This window comes from Bombina bombina, chromosome 7, assembly GCF_027579735.1.
Source record: "Bombina bombina isolate aBomBom1 chromosome 7, aBomBom1.pri, whole genome shotgun sequence".
NCBI lineage: Eukaryota > Metazoa > Chordata > Amphibia > Anura > Bombinatoridae > Bombina > Bombina bombina.
The window spans coordinates 58,302,994-58,319,025 of NC_069505.1; the positions used below are offsets into that span (position 1 = coordinate 58,302,994).

Sequence of the window (16,032 nt, forward strand, 5' to 3'; positions counted from 1 at the left end):
TGGAGTTCTGATCTCTTTTGGTCCTTCCTTTGTCTTCGGACTTTGTAGGTGTTATCCTAGAAGCCCTTTGGGGCTGAGTGAACAGTCACTGGGATCCATCTTGAGAGATCAGAGTTCAAGACCCCATGGGGGTTTAGCAGTGATTGCATCAACTCTTGTGCAATTTAATTTCCAGAAAGAGTAACTTGTGGTTGTTCCGCAAGATTTTGGCTTTTGATCCGGCTCCTGGTTTTGGGTGTCCATTATTTTTTTTTTAAACCTAACCCTTGTCTTTGATTTGGCATTTAGATATGTCCGGCGTCCAGTAGCAGGTTTGGCTTTCCGGGACTGGGGCGGTTCTTTTTCTCTCTTCTGGAGAGATGGAGGAAGTTTTTCCTTGGATTTTCTCTGCTGGAGTATTCCTGGGTTTCTTCGTTTTCCTTTTATTTGGAAGGATCTGGTCTACTGCACCTTTCCAGTTGGCTCCTCCTGAGGTAGTTTTCCTCATCTGACTCTAGGAGTTCAGTGGGTCGAGGGTTTTTCTTGTCTGAAGTGTACCCTCCCTTCGGGTTTCTGAGGGGAAGTAAGGATAGGTATCCTGGAACCCAAGCTAGTCTCTCTGGGTGTTGGTGCCTCTTTCCTCCTTCTTTTCCTTTAGAAATCGTGGCTGGAGATTTGTTATCTGATCTCCGGGCCTTGTCGATGCTGGGATTTTCTAATCTCTCTTGTGCTTTTGACCTTGCCAGTCGCTTCTGTGGTAGTCAGTTTGATCGGTGTAGGGGACAGGAATTCTGACTGCTCTATTTGGGCATCGACCACGTATCATGTCTCCTGAGTGATCTTTTTATTAGGTTGAGAGACCATACAGTTGGTTTGGGAACCTTCCCTTAGCGGGTACTTGGTTCTTCCTTATTAGTCAGAGTGTTGTCCTCCCTTTCCCTGTTTTCTAGTAGGGGGGGAGTTGGTCTGCTCTGCTTTCTTAATTTTTTTTTCTTTTTTTCCTTTCCTGGAATGTCCTGGTGCAAAGTTTGCTAGCTACTCTGTTGGCTAGTTGTTATGGTTTGACGTTTAGTCTGACTGCCTATCTGATGGAAGCCTGCGGCTTTAGTTTGTCACATAAACTGATATTACTATTCTGTTCCTGTTCTGCTTCCGGTTTTTTTTGGACCTACAGGTGTTCAGGTTCTCTGTACCTGATGGCTGTCTATGGTATACTTTTAGTTTTGTTCTACTTTTGTCCTTCCGGGACTTCGGTTCTGGTTAAGGTTTTACATTTGGTTCTTTTGGATCCATGTAGGAGGGGGTTTGGATTTTTTCCTTTCTTTGCTCTCCTCCGTCTGTAGGGTATTCCCTATGGGGCTTTGTTCTCTTGCAGCCTGGTAGTCCGCTCTTTTTCGAGTTATGCTAGGGGCTTCTCTCTCTCTTGGTTTTGTCCTTGAGTCTTCGGGGATTGTTTCTGGAGGTTCTTTCGGACCTTCTTATCTGATTCTTCCTTTCATTTTAGTCAGGGAGAATGTGGTGTGGGGAGTTTTTGTTGTTTCCCTTGCCATTGATCAGGGAGAGGGTTTGATTTTTGTGTGCTTCTAGATAGTGGGACTTTTATCTCCTCAGAGGCTTTTGTGCTCAGTGGAGTCCAGAATTTATGAATGATCGCTAACCGGGATGCTTATAGTTCTAATTGATGGGCAGTTACATTGTCCTCTTTCCATATTTTGTTCCTCCTGCTTCTGTTGAAGTAGTTTTCTGTTGGGATTCCGGGTTGTGACAGGCTGTGGTGCCATCAGAATGGGCCGTCTTTTTGTTCCCGCCCGCTTTGCATTCAGTGTCCTCTATAAGCTTGGGTACTGATTTTCCAAAAGTAATGAATGCAGCTGTGGACTCTACCCGTTTTTAAGAAGAAAAACTTAAATTATGCTTACCTGATAATTTCTTTTCTTCTGTCCACAACTCCCCACTCGTTGTTTTTTTCTGTAGACGGCCTTAGAATTTTTTGTTTATTCGTCGTTCTGGCACATTTTTCACCCTAATATTTGTATCCTACTTTTCCTTGTTCCCTCGGCAGAATGATTGGGAGATGAGGGAAGTGGGAGAGGTATTTAAGCCTTTGGCTGGTGTGTCTTTGCCTCCTCCTGGTGGCCAGGTTCTGTATTTCCCAAAAGTAATGAATGCAGCTGTGGACTCTCCCTGTACAGAAGAAAAGAAAATTATCAAGTAAGCTTTTTTTTTTAAGTTTTCCAATTCACTTCTATTATGAGATTTGCTTTGTTCTTATGTTGTTCTTTAATGAAGAAATATCTAGATAGGTAGCATGCACATGTCTGAAGCACTACATAACAGGAAATAGTGCTGCCATCTAGTGCTCTTGTTAATGTATAACATTGTTATAAATCTACTGCCATCTAGTGCTCTTGTTAATGTATAACATTGTTATAAATCTGCTGCCATCTAGTGCTCTTGTTAATGTATAACATTGTTGCAAAACTGCTGCCATCTAGTGCTCTTGTTAATGTATAACATTGTTGCAAAACTGCTGCCATCTAGTGCTCTTGTTAATGTATAACATTGTTGCAAAACTGCTGCCATATCGCGTGCACACTGAGCTTACCTTCCTGCTTTTCAACAAAAGATAACAAGAAAACAAAGAAAATGTAATAATTGAAGTACATTGGAAAGTTGTTTAAAATTGTATGTTCTATCCGAATCATGAAAGAAAATGTTTTGAGTTTTTTTATGTATAAATAAAGGGGCATGAAAACCCAAAATGTTTCTTTTATGCTTCTGATAGAGCTTGCAATTTTAAACAACTTTCCAGTTTACTTCTATTATCAATTTTGCTTTGTTCTTCCAGCTTCTGAGCCTACCTATGTATGCTTTTCAACAAATAATACCAAGAGAATGAAGCAAATTAGATAATAGAAGTAAATTGGAAATATGTTTAAAATTGTATTGTCCCTTTACCTCCTTTTGGCGACCGAGGACGTGTCAGGCACGTCCTACAAAAAAATACAGTTAAAGACCAAGGACATGCCTGCTTTCAGGGTATTGCAGTGATGCCTCAATGTTGAGGCATCATGCAATACCCTTTTTTTGGCAACCGATGCAGAGGGGGCCAGCGATGGGCAGCCCATCGCTGCAGAGGAGTTATGGATCTGGCATAGGGAGCGTGCACAAGGTGCAGCAGCGCGCGTGAATGGCAGGGGCGCGCGCCCTCTACTGTGATGGAGCCTCATGGAGGGTCAGGGAGGGGGAAAATAAGTGTTGAGTTGGCAGCTACACTACAGAAAAATAGGGGGGGGGTTACATAAATAAAGCGCTTTTTTTTTTTTTTTTTTTGTAACAAACTGGGTACTGGCAGACAGCTGCCAATACCCAAGATAGTGACAAATATAGGTAGAGGGGGGAGATCAGGGAGGTTGGGGGCTTAGGTGGGAATCCTACACTGCAGAATATATATGGGGGAAAAAAAGGCTTTTTATTTTAGTACTGACAAACTTTCTGCCAGTACTTAAGATGGAGGTGACAATTGTGGGGGAGGGGGTGGGATGTATCAGGTGGGAGACTGATCTCTACGCTAAAGCTAAATTTAACCCTACAAGCTACCTAATAAACCCCTTCACTGCTGGTCATAATACAAGTGTGGTGCGCAGCAGCATTTAGCAGCCTTCTATTTACCAAAAAGCAACTCCAAAGCCATATATGTCTGCTATTTCTGAACAAACGGGATCCCAGAGAAGCATTTACAACCATTTGTGCCATAATTGCACTAACTGTTTGTAAATAATTTCATTCCAAAGAAAAGAAGACAATACCACACTCCGTAAAAATTTGAAGATTTATTGAATATTTTAAAAATTCAAAAATAGAAATTATGTGACAGCCTTGCCACCTGATTGGAGAAAGAGCGCAGCACACGGGCTTAAGCGTTTCGGCTGCTTGCCGTAATCATAGCCTGTTGTGTGTCTGTGCTCCCTGCCTTTAAGAACACCTGAATCTTTTCTAATTGGTTAAAAACATTATGCGCTGATCCTCCTTCTAATGCCCAGGTAATGCTAAACACCTACAGCTGAGTACTTAACCCACTTAACTTATCACTCTTTAAGTCACTACTTGTGTCTGCTATTATTTTATTGAATATATTTATAATAGAGAGTTGTACTTTTTATATCATGAGCGATTCAAGGTTTATGCCAGGTAAAACACATTGGAATAAATATACCTTTAACTTTGATTTCTGAGGAAAAACTATTTAATACCCCAATGTTATGGGAATAATCTTGTTAAACCTCTTGAATAGGATAATATCTCTTAAAGTGAATTACATATGAAGACATGCAGATATGCACTATTAGAGTAGGAGGGGATTATTACAAATACTTGTTTATTCTATATAACCTTCCTAATACCTTTTCTTGGAGGTTTCCCCAAACTTACTCAGATTGGCTGTGGGGAACCACAGACATATTATGTCTTTATTGTTTCCCTAATATTTACTCCTCACGCTTCTCTAAGAACATTTCTGACAAGTCTGCATGTCTACTCTTTGTCAGAGAGCCTAAATGTGTTACTACACTTTATTAGATATACAAAGAGATAAATTTGTTACTATGATAGAACAATCTAAAGAATATATGAGCGTGTATGGTGTAGGGATAATGTCACACTGGGAGTTGCATGTTGAGGATAGATCATTCCCAATAGTTAATAATATCATACCTGGAATTGAGACCCTCAGGTAGTCTTGTTCTGAGTCTCAAAATCCAGAACATCTCCCTTCTTGCTAAAAGTTTATCTAAATTACCCCCCCCCCCCCTTTTGGGGACTTTTATTTCCTCAATAGCACACCACCTTAGTGTATTTATTTCTCCATTATGTCTCTCAGTAAAATGTTTCACCAGGGGGGTTTGGGATTTGCCTCTGGAAATTGTGGATATATGCTCCCTTATTCTTGTCTTAATGTCCCTTGAGGTGAGACCAATATACTGAACTTTACATTTTTGACATGTGAGCATATATATGACGCTCTCTGTCGTACAATTCATACAGGTGTTTATCTGAAAAACCTCTCCTGTCACATGGGACTTAAATGACTTAGTTTTTTCTAGATACTCGCAGGGCTTGCATTTTTTGTGTCCACAATTATACATGCCCCTGCTAGTCAACCACGTACCACTAGGTTTTGTTTGGGACTTAAGTTCAGTTGGAGACAGCAAGGACCCCAAAGTAGGACACTTCCTTGAACTGCACCTAACTCCCTTTTTGACAAACTTGATCAATTTATCATCTGCTGCCAAACTCGGGAAATGCTTTCTTATTATATTGGTAATTTCAGGAAACTGGGCACTGTAGTTTGTGACAAATGTTAACCCTTTAAAGTTATCTTGCTGTTTTTATTTCCTCTGAGGAAGGAGTCTCTCATCTTGGATTCAACTTGTTTTTTTGCCCTCGTTATTATCTTCTGTGTGTACCCTCTAATTTTTAACCTTTGTTCAAGGGCTACTGCTTCATGGCGAAAATCTTCGTCATTCGAGCAGTTTCTCTTTAGGCGAATGAATTCACCCTTGGCTACTGCAGCTGCTGTATGTCTGGGATGACAGCTACTGTAGTGTAGTAATTTATTGCCACTAATAGGTTTTTTATATACTTTGGAGATAACTTTTTCGCCAATTATCCCTTTTAGGGTGAGATCAAGATAATTGATTTCACTGGAATTGCATTCAAAAGTGAAACTCATGCCCACATCATTATCATGCTCATGCCCACAAATAATTTCAGTCAGAAACCTAAAGTTAGTGAAAACTGAACATTTTTTTTTTATTTGATCGCTTTTGACGGTAAAATGGTGGCATGAAATATACCAAAATGGGCCTAGATCAATACTTTGGGTTGTCTACTAGAAAAAAAATATATACATGTGCAGGATTATTCAGGGATTCCTGACGGATGTCAGTGTTACAATGTAACTACCGCTAATTTTTTATTTTATTTTTAATTTTTTTAATAGTTTGGAAATAACAAAGTGCTACTTGTACTTATTGCCTTATAACTTGCAAAGAATATTTAAACGTTGGGTATTTCTAAACTCAGGACAAAATTTTGAAACTATTTAGCATGGGAGTTGTTTGCTGGTTGTAGATGTGTAACAGATTTTGGGGTCAAAGTTAGAAAAAGTGTGTGTCATTCTCTTTGCCTATGTTAGAGCAAGGAAGTGGTTTAGTTAGGTGTCTGAAAGGATTCTTCAATCAAGAGTTTTTTGTTTTTGTTTTTAAATAACACAAGCTTATGCTGTTTGTTCTACTAGGGTGTAGCCGTAGTCCACATCAGTCTCTTCAGTAGAGCAGTGGTGGCTTTTAAGCAATGGGAACTTGTGGGGTACAATCCTCACTGCGCCTTCCATATATTAATGCTGCCCTAATACTGAAAGCCTGAGTAAGATTACTCAGACTTTATCTCTTTTTCCACAGGTCCATGTGAGGGAGAGGACCTCTCAAACCTAGTGAGCTGCCTTGCTGCCGGGCAGATTTCTAAAAGGTAAGTGCTGAATTTACTTTTCTGGGGACACAGGAAAATTGGCACTTTAATGGTAATATGGACACAATTGACATTATCCCACACGGAGTTAGGGATTATGTTATGAGGGCAGTAATGGCAGGCACTGGGGACAAGGAGATGTGGCTCATGTGTTAGGTGTATTTTCACTAATCCCGGTGGCGTTATTTTAGAGCCATTTGCCAAATGGGAGGTTTAATCTTAATACGCCCACGATGGGCTAGCGGAGACGGCAATGTTTGCGGGCCCTTTTGTCCGTCTCGCTTCATTTCCGGTATTAGAGAGAGCGGTGAACTTAAGAAGTTTTTATATACTGCGCTACGGTGATGCAGGAGAACAGCCTCAGATCCGAAATTGTTTAGGTTGAGTCCGGACGTCTACTATCAATGGGAATATGCGCTCCGGTGGCAGGTAGGCACCTCAGCAAAGCTCAGCTGAGGTGTAGAGGTTGTCTGGTGTTTCTTGTAAAAATGTAAAAATAAAATAAAAACGGTTACGTTTAACATTTAAAGAGACAGTAACGTTTCTTGTGTGTGGTAATTTCAAGTTAATATATAGGGTTATCTAATTTTAATCTGCTCATTGCTGAATAAAGATGGACCAAGAGGCCCTGCAAGATGTTACATGTTCTTTGTTTTGATGCTAATGTGGAACCACCAATCCCTTTCTGTTCCTCATGTATTGAAAGAACTATTTTTCTGAGCCAACATTGTCTGGGGCGGATGCTGTTCAGGAGTCTTCTTACAATGTTCAATATATGCCGCTGCTTTCTCCTCAAGTGTCCCAAAAATGTATCGTCCACACATCCAGTGCCCTGCGCTTTCTCTCTTACTCCTCCTGGAGTTACGTTGCAAGACATCACTTCCTTCATGTCCTCTGCAGTATCTGATGCGTTGTCTGCTTTTCCTATGCTGCAGGGAAAGCGCAAGAGGAAATGTAAAGAATCAGTAGATAAGGGTGCTGACTCAGTCGTGGCTATTCTGAATGTTCCCTCCCAGAAGCCTGAGGAGGAAGATACTTCGGTAGCATCTGAGGGTAAAATCCCAATCTCAGACAATGTAATTCCTTCTGCTGATACTGAAGTTGTACCCTTCAGATAGAACACCTCCGTTTTGTTACTTAAGGAGGTTTTAGCTACCCTGGACAACTCCGACACTACTGTCGTATTCAATCCTAAGAAGTCTAGTAAACTAAACAAATATTTTGATGTACCTTCCATGGTGGAGGTTTTTCCTGTACCAGATCGAGCTACATAAATTATTGCTAAGGAATGGGAGAGACCGGGTATCCGTTTTTCTCCATCCCCTATATTTAAGAAGATGTTTCCTATAGCAGACTATATAAAGGAGTCTTGGCAGATGGTACCCAAGGTGGAAGGGGCAATTTCCACTCTAGCTAAAAGAACTACTATTCCCATAGAGGATAGTTGTTCTTTTAAAGACCCTATGGACAAGAAATTAGAGGGGTTACTCAAGAAAATGCATGTGCACCAGGGGTTACAAAGGCAACCTGTGGTGTGTATTGCTACTGTCACTAGTGCAGCAGCATACTGGTTTCATGCGCTCTCTGATTCTATTCGGACAGACCCTCCTCTTGAAGAGATTCAGGATAGGGTCAAGGCCCTTAAGTTGGTAAATTCCCACAGGTCATTAAACTGGGAGCAAACCTTTCCGGTTTTGCTGTACTGGCCCGCAGAGCTTTATGGTTAAAATCTTGGTCTGCGAATGTGTCATCTAAGTCTAAGCTTTTGCCAATCCCTTACAAAGGTAAGACCTTGTTTGGACCAGGATTGGCGGAATTAATTTCCAACATTACGGGAGGAAAGAGCCATTTCCTCCCTCAGGATAAGAGGAATAAGCAGAAGGGACTTCTGAGCAATTTTCGTTCCTTTCGAAACTTCAAGAGTAAGCCTTCCTCTCCTTCTTCCAAACAGGAACAGTCCAAGCCTTCTTGGAGGCCCAACCAGTCTTGGAACAAAGGTAAACAATCCAAGAAGCCCGCTATTGACTTAAAAGCAGCATGAAGGGACTGCCCCCAATCCGGGACCGGATCTTGTAGGGTGCAGGCTTTCCTTCTTCGCTCAGGCTTGGGTTCGGGATGTTCAGGATCCCTGGGTGGTGGACATTGTGTCCCAGGATTACTCACTAGAGTTCAAGACCTTTCCTCTCAGGGGCAGGTTTCTGCTTTTAAAATTATCTGTAGACCAGATAAAAAGAGAGGCATTCTTACACTGTGTTCGGGACCTTTCCGTCGTGGGAGTTCCATTCTTCCCTTGGTCCAAGAGGGTCAATTTATGACAATGGTGGATTTAAAGGACGCGTATCTGCACGTTCCCATCCACAGGGACCATCACAAGTTTCTTAGGTTCGCATTTCTAGACAAACACTTCCAGTTTGTGGCTCTTCCATTCAGCCTTGCCACAGCTCCCAGAATTTTTTCAAAGGTCCTGGGATCCCTGTTGGCAGTGCTCCGAATGCAGGGCATTGCAGTGGCGCCTTATCTGGATGACATTCTGGTTCAGGCGTCATCCTTTCAACAAGCAAAATCCCACACGGAAATGTTGTCTTTCCTGCGATCTCACGGATGGAAGGTGAATTTGGAAAAGGGTTTCTTAGTTGCAACTACAAGGGTGGTTTTCTTGGGAACCATAATAGACGCCTTATCAATGAAAAAATTTTCTGACAGAAGTCAGGAAATCAAAGATTTTCGATTCTTGTCTAGCGCTTCAGTCCTCTCCTCGGCCATCAGTGGCTCAATGTATGGAGATAATCGGTCTGATGGTAGCTGCCATGGACATCATTCCGTTTGCACGTTTCCACCTCAGACCTCTGCAGTTATGCATGCTCAGGCAGTGGAACGGAGATTATGCGGACCTGTCTCCGTGAATAACATCTGGATCAGGAGCCAAGGGATTCTTTTCTTTGGTGGTTGTCTCAGGATCATCTCTCCCAAGGAACCTGCTTCCACAGACCCTCCTGGGTGATTGTGACAACGGATGCCAGCCTTTTAGGATGGGGAGCAGTCTGGGGTTCTCTAAAGGCTCAGAGGACATGGACTCGGTCGGAGTCTGTCCTAGCCATAAACATCCTGGAGCTGAGAGCAATATTCAATGCTCGCCTGGCCTCAATTAGCCTCAACCCAGTTTATCAGGTTCCAATCGGACAACATTACCTCAGTGGCTTACATCAACCATCAGGGGGGAACTCGGAGTTCCTTGTCCATGACAGAGGTAGCCAAGATAATTCAATGGGCGGAGACCCACAACTGCTGTCTGTCGGCGACCCAGATCCCAGGAGTGGACAACTGGGAGGCAGATTTTCTGAGCAGACAGAACTTTCACCCGGGGGAGTGGGAACTCCATCCGGAAGTGTTTTCCAGCCTGGTTTGTCAAATGGGGATGGCCGGAACTGGACCTCATGGCATCTCGGCAGAATGCCAAGCCCCCGAGGTACGGGTTGAGGTCAAGGGACCCTCAGGCTGTACTGATAGATGCTCTGACTGCTCCTTGGAATTTCAGTCTCGCATATCTATTTCCCCCGTTCGCCCTTCTACCTGAGGTCATTGCTCAAATCAAACAGGAGAGGGTGTAGGTGATCATTATCGCACCAGCGTGGCCTCCCAGGAACTGGTATGCAGATCTGGTGGAGATGTCATCTCTTCCCACCTTGGAGACTTCCGTTGAGAAAGGACCTTCTACTTCATCCAAATCTAGTTTCTCTGAAGCTGACTGCTTGGAGATTGAACGCTTAATCTTATCTAAGCGTGGATTTTCAGAATTGGTCATTGAGACCATGATTCAGGCTTGTAAGCCTGTGACTAGAAAGATTTACCATAAGATATGGCGTAAATATCTTCATTGGTGTGAATCCAAAGGCTTCTCTTGGAGTAGAGTTCGAATCCCTAGAATTTTGTCTTTTCTCCAAGTAAGTTTGGAAAAAGGTTTATTGTCAAGTTCCCTAAAGGGTCAAATATCTGCTTTGTCCATTTTGTTACACAAACGTCTGGCAGATGTTCCAGATGTGCAATCCTTTTGTCAGGCCTTGGTCAAGATCAGGCCTGTGTTTAAGCCGGTTACTCCGCTCTGGAGTCTTAACCTAGTTTTTAAGGTTCTTTAACAGGCTCCGTTTGAGCCTATGCATTCCTTAGATATTAAGTTGTTAACGTGGAAAGTTTTGTTGCTTGTTGCTATTCTTATCTGCTCAGAGAGTTTCAGAGCTCTCAGCATTAAAGTATGAGTCTCCTTACCTTTCATTCGGATAAGGTAGTTTTTCGTACTAAGTTGGGGTTTCTTCCTAAAGTGGTTTCGGATCGGAACATTAATCAAGAGATTGTTGTTCCTTCCGTATGCCCGAACCCTTCTTCTCATAAGGAACGTCTGCTGCACAACCTAGATGTGGTACATGCTTTGAAATTCTATTTACAGGTGACTAAGGATTTTCGTCAGTCCTCTGCTCTGTTTGTGGTTTTCTCTGGGAAACGTAAGGGGCAGAAAGCTATGGCTACTTCTCTTTCCTTGTGGCTGAAGAGTATAATTCGTTTGGCCTACGAAACTGCTGGACAGCAGCCTCCTGAGAGAGTTACGGCTCACTCCACGAGGGCGGTTTCCTCTTCCTGGTCATTCAAAAATGAAGCTTCTGTGGAACAGATTTGCAAGGCTTCACACTTTTTTCAAAATTCTATAAATTTGGGAGAAAGGTTCTTCAAGCAGTGGTGCCTTCTATTTAAGGTCCCTGTCTTGTCCCTCCGTTATCTGTGTACTCTAGCTTGGGTATTGATTCCCAGTAGTAATTAGAAGATCCGTGGACTCACCGTGTCATTAGAAAGAAAATTAAATTTATGCTTACCTGATAAATTTATTTCTTGACATAGTGAGTCCATGGCCAGCCCTGTTCTTCTAAGACAGGTTTTTGTCATATTATAAACTTCAGACACCTCTGCACCTTGTTGCTTCCTTTCTCTCCTTTGCTTCGGTCGAATGAGGGAAGGGAGGTGATATTTAACAGCTTTGCTGTGGTGCTCTTTGCCGCCTCCTGCTGGGCAGGAGTGATATTCCCAATAGTAAATTGATGATCCGTTGTTCACCGTGTCAAGAAAAAAAAAAATTATCAGGTAAGCATAAATTTCGAAAAAAAAAATTCTATCATATTTTATAAAAAATATTTTATAGTAAATTATAAGATAAGATGAAAATAATGGTATCTTTAGAAAGTCCATTTAATGACAAGAAAAACGGTATATAATATGTGTGGGTACAGTACATGAGTAAGAGGAAGATTACAGCTAAACACAAACACCGCAGAAATGTAAAAATAGCCTTGGTCCCAAACAGTCAGAAAATTAAAAAAGTGCTGTGGTCACCAAGGGGTTACATTTTTATGGATCACGCAGACCTTGCAATTTTAGGAGATTTTTCAATTGACTTCTGTCATCAAATTTACTTCATTCTCTTGCTATCATTTGTTGGCACAAATAGGTAGGCTCAGGAGCAGCGATGCAGTACTGGAAGCTAGCTGCTGATTGGTGGCTGCACTTATATGCCTCTTGTCTGAGGTGCTCTGCTATTTCTCAGACTATATTGCTGCTCTTGAGCTGAATTTTCAACAAAGGATACCAGATATGTCTCTTGTCATTGGCTCAGATGTGGTTAGCTAGGTCCCAATAGTGCATTGCTGCACTGGTGTTACCTTTTTACCTATGTGTGTAATCAATTTGCCAGGATAAACACAAAGTTACATGCAAGCAACAGTGCCGTAAAATAATTGCTCCTACACATTTGAGCATTATCTTTTTGCACCTTTTATGTCCCTTTAAACAATTGCACTATTCTATATTACAACCTTCCTTGCGGTATTTGCTTAAAATAACTCGTGGCAATATTTCAACCATAAACTACATTAGAGTTGCACGAGACAAATACACTCAATCTGAATTTAAAATGAGTAGTACATTTTTTTTCTAACAAATTTTAAGTTAGTTCAGTTTTCCCGTGCCATGTGACAGCCCTCATCCAATCACAAAAGGCATATATATTTACACTGAACTCTTGCACATTCTCAGTAGTAAACTGCATTTTTTTAAAACTGCATTTAAAAAGACTGCACATTTTGATAATTGAAGTGAATTCTAAAATTCTTTAGAATTGCTTCTCTATCTGAATCATGAAAGTTTAATTTTGACTTTAGTGTGCCTTTAAATATATAGTAGTACATTATTTTAGTTTGTTTTTATTGTATATTAAGACCTATGTTATTTTGCTTGGGGGCACTGTGGAATTATTAAGATGTGATCGTTTATGTGACATAGTATTAGACATTGCTGATGTTCTGTTCCTTATGTTTGTAGGCGCTGGAGTTGGACAACATTAAAAGCCATCACTGGTGTATACAAGGCTGCAGTGCGGTTACTGGGGAAAATCTCCTTATTGGTATAGATTGGTTACTGGATGATATCTCAAGCCGCATCTTTACAGCTGACTGATGCCTTTTGGAACTACCTACTGTCGGGTGGGACTGGATGAAGAACACGGATAGCTGGTGACCCCTAAACCATTGGACTTCTAATAACTGTATTTATTTTTCTCCAGTCGCATCGTTGCTTGGCATTTGTAGGCTGGACAATGCTAGAGATGGCTAAATAAGAGAAGAGTAGGCTTTTTATTTTTAATCAGAGCACCTGGGAATGCTGGAGCAGAAAAGGAGCTTCTCTGCCAGAGAATTGGGGTCTTTTTAGACTGACGCAGCTTAATCAGTCTTTCAGCAACTCTTTAAAAAAAAATCACCCAGGGCACCACATAGTGTAATAATGTCTTAATACTTAAAGAGACATTCCAGACAAATCTACAATGATGCATTTCAGTTTTGAATAGAAGCATTTTTGTAATATACATGTAATAGCAAAAATGCTTCTAATAAAAGCTTTAGCTGTTTCAAATGTATATTTAAGTATGCACCGTGCACCAGCATTTTAAACACAGCACTTACTCAAAAAGCCTAAGGTGCTTGTATCATCTGGTAACTCAATTTGTTCATTGCTGACATGATTATAAACCCCACTGGCACTCTGAGCAGCTGCAGTATATAAAATCCTGGTGCACTGAGAATATCTAGCTATGCTTCACATGCACGTGCAGACAAAAATGTTAACATTAAAACGGTGATAACTTTTACTAGAAGCATTTTTACCAATACATTTATATTGCAAATATGTTTCTATTCAAAGATCTAATTCATCTATGTGCGTTTACATTTTGACCGGAATGTCCCTTTTAAAAGCAGTAAGATTAGTTGCATTGTACATCAGCTTTTCACCTGATTGTAGAGACGTCAAGAACTTGACAGCACTGAACATCAGAAGTAAAGTTGGATTCACCATGGACTGAGCTCAGCTTTGCTTTTATTTATTTCAGTATTGGTTAAATATAATCTGACCGTTAAAAACAAACTTAACTTGTGTCTGATGTCATAATTCTAAAACAAGTCCTCACCAATCAGCACCAGGCTATAATGTAAAGGGACATTAATGTATTTTTATATACATGCATATTATATATCTGCAATTAAGCACTGAATTGCAAAAACAAACATTTTCAAAGTATTTAGGCTTGGTCAGTCCACATCTCCTAACTTTTGCCAGATGCCACCTGGGACTGTGAGGTTTAGCCTGAGTGAGGGAGACTTGAGGGCAGAGTCAAGACAAATGGGGCGAGGATTTCTAAGTGTTCTATGGTCAAACTGGGCCTGTGATTGGTGGAGAAAACAGCGCTTACGCAAATCCTTAGTTTGACTTCTGAAACTTACATTTGTAAACCAGAGAAAGCTGCTGGAGTAGCCTGAATGTTTATTAAAAAATGGCCTAACTTATATAGCTAAAATTAGACTTTTACTGTACAGTAAGTTTCTTACCCTGTATTGTATTAAAAGGACAGTAAACACCTTGTACTTACATTTGTCTGCAGTCTTCTAATAGCTTAACATAGCAAGAGAGTCTTAATGTAATTAGAACAGATTAACACCATGGTTTTTAGGCAAGTGGGTTTGTGTACTTCATTAGCAAACATGGTCCCCACTCACGGTATTTGGCTCTTTTCGAAGCCAGATTTCTTCTTGTGAAAGATATGGATGTGCACAAAAGAGCCAATTTCCACTGGTGGACGCCATTTTTGGCATTTGTTTGCTAATGAAGTACACAACTGGACATGCCTATTTAATGGTCAAACAAACTCCGCTCACCACTTTCCCAATCCGGACTTGAGTCTGCAGAAGACGGCGTTTGACACTGTCATTTTGTTGACACTAACTCCATTGTTTGGCTTTAGCAGAAATAATAATGACAAAAAGTTTCACATGTATTTCTCGTGGTCCCCTTGGGAAAAACGCCAATTTTTAAACAATTTTTTTATGCAAACTATTTTTACTTTTAGGGCACAGATCTCAATATGTTTTATGGCACTTTAATAAAGAAATGTCATAATACTGTAAACATGATAAAATCTCAAACATCATAAGCATATATAACACTTATGTCAACGTTCAATCAGCCATATGTTTGTGTCTGCGAGGTTTTACAGACACCTGTTGTTCTATCCACCACAACTTCTCTGTACCAAAACATACATGCAAATATTTTAAAGTTCTGAACATTTATAGCATTTCAAGAGCCTTTCTGAGGTTGGTGCATTTGTTATCCAAACCACTTGGCTATAGGTTATTATTATTATCCAAACACACATTCGATCCTTGCCGCTGAAGTCCCTTGAGAGCTTTGTGTATACGGGAAGCGGATGTGGAATAAACCACTGGGCAAAGGCTGGAAGGGGTGCTCGCTGAAACGGCCAAACAAAGCACAAGAAAAAGGGGAGTACAACCACACAGTAAAGAGGCAGCAAAGGGCTGTAAAATAAAAAAAACAACTTTATTTATACAAAATTTATAAAGTACATAGTCATAGCCATCCTGACTAGTTTTGTGCCACAACAGGCATTTAATCATAGGATACCACACACTGTGCAGATTCCCCTATTTAAAGGGAAAACAGCAGCCTGCAATCAAGCAATAATTAAAAACCTTCTATGTAATGTATACACAAACAGTATAAATGTCAAAATACTATGGTAAAAGGAAAAAACAAGAAGACAAAATTAGACAAATGTGATATGATGTTAAATAGTCAATTTATTCAAAAGATAATAATAATGGTACTAATAGTACCATATTAAAGGAACACATCATTAAGCTAATACTCAGAATATACAGGCCACATTAAATACACTAGAGAATATGAGACAGAATTTTCATGTATGCATACAAACACTGTATCTCCAAATATAGAGCTGATTAAAACAAATCAATCAGCCAGCTTCAATATTTAAGTGAGCACACACACGGAAATGAATAATCAATATATTAAATTGATATTAAGGAAACAGAGAAATGATGCATGTACATTCATATATAGTGGATATAAAAAGTCTAAACGCTCCTGTTAAAATGTCAGGTTTCTGTGATGTAA

General features: G+C 40.6%; 1 protein-coding gene across 1 annotated transcript in view; it reads left to right on the top strand.

Moving 5' to 3' along the window:
• ARL2 (ADP ribosylation factor like GTPase 2) overlaps positions 1–14,466 on the top strand; it is a 53,472-nt gene extending 39,006 nt beyond the window's left edge. The window contains exon 5 of the mRNA XM_053720132.1: positions 12,868–14,466. Coding sequence (XP_053576107.1) covers positions 12,868–13,002 — 135 coding nt within the window. The 3' untranslated portion in view covers positions 13,003–14,466. The remainder of the gene's footprint in view (positions 1–12,867) is intronic.
• Positions 14,467–16,032: the final 1,566 nt, after the last annotated feature.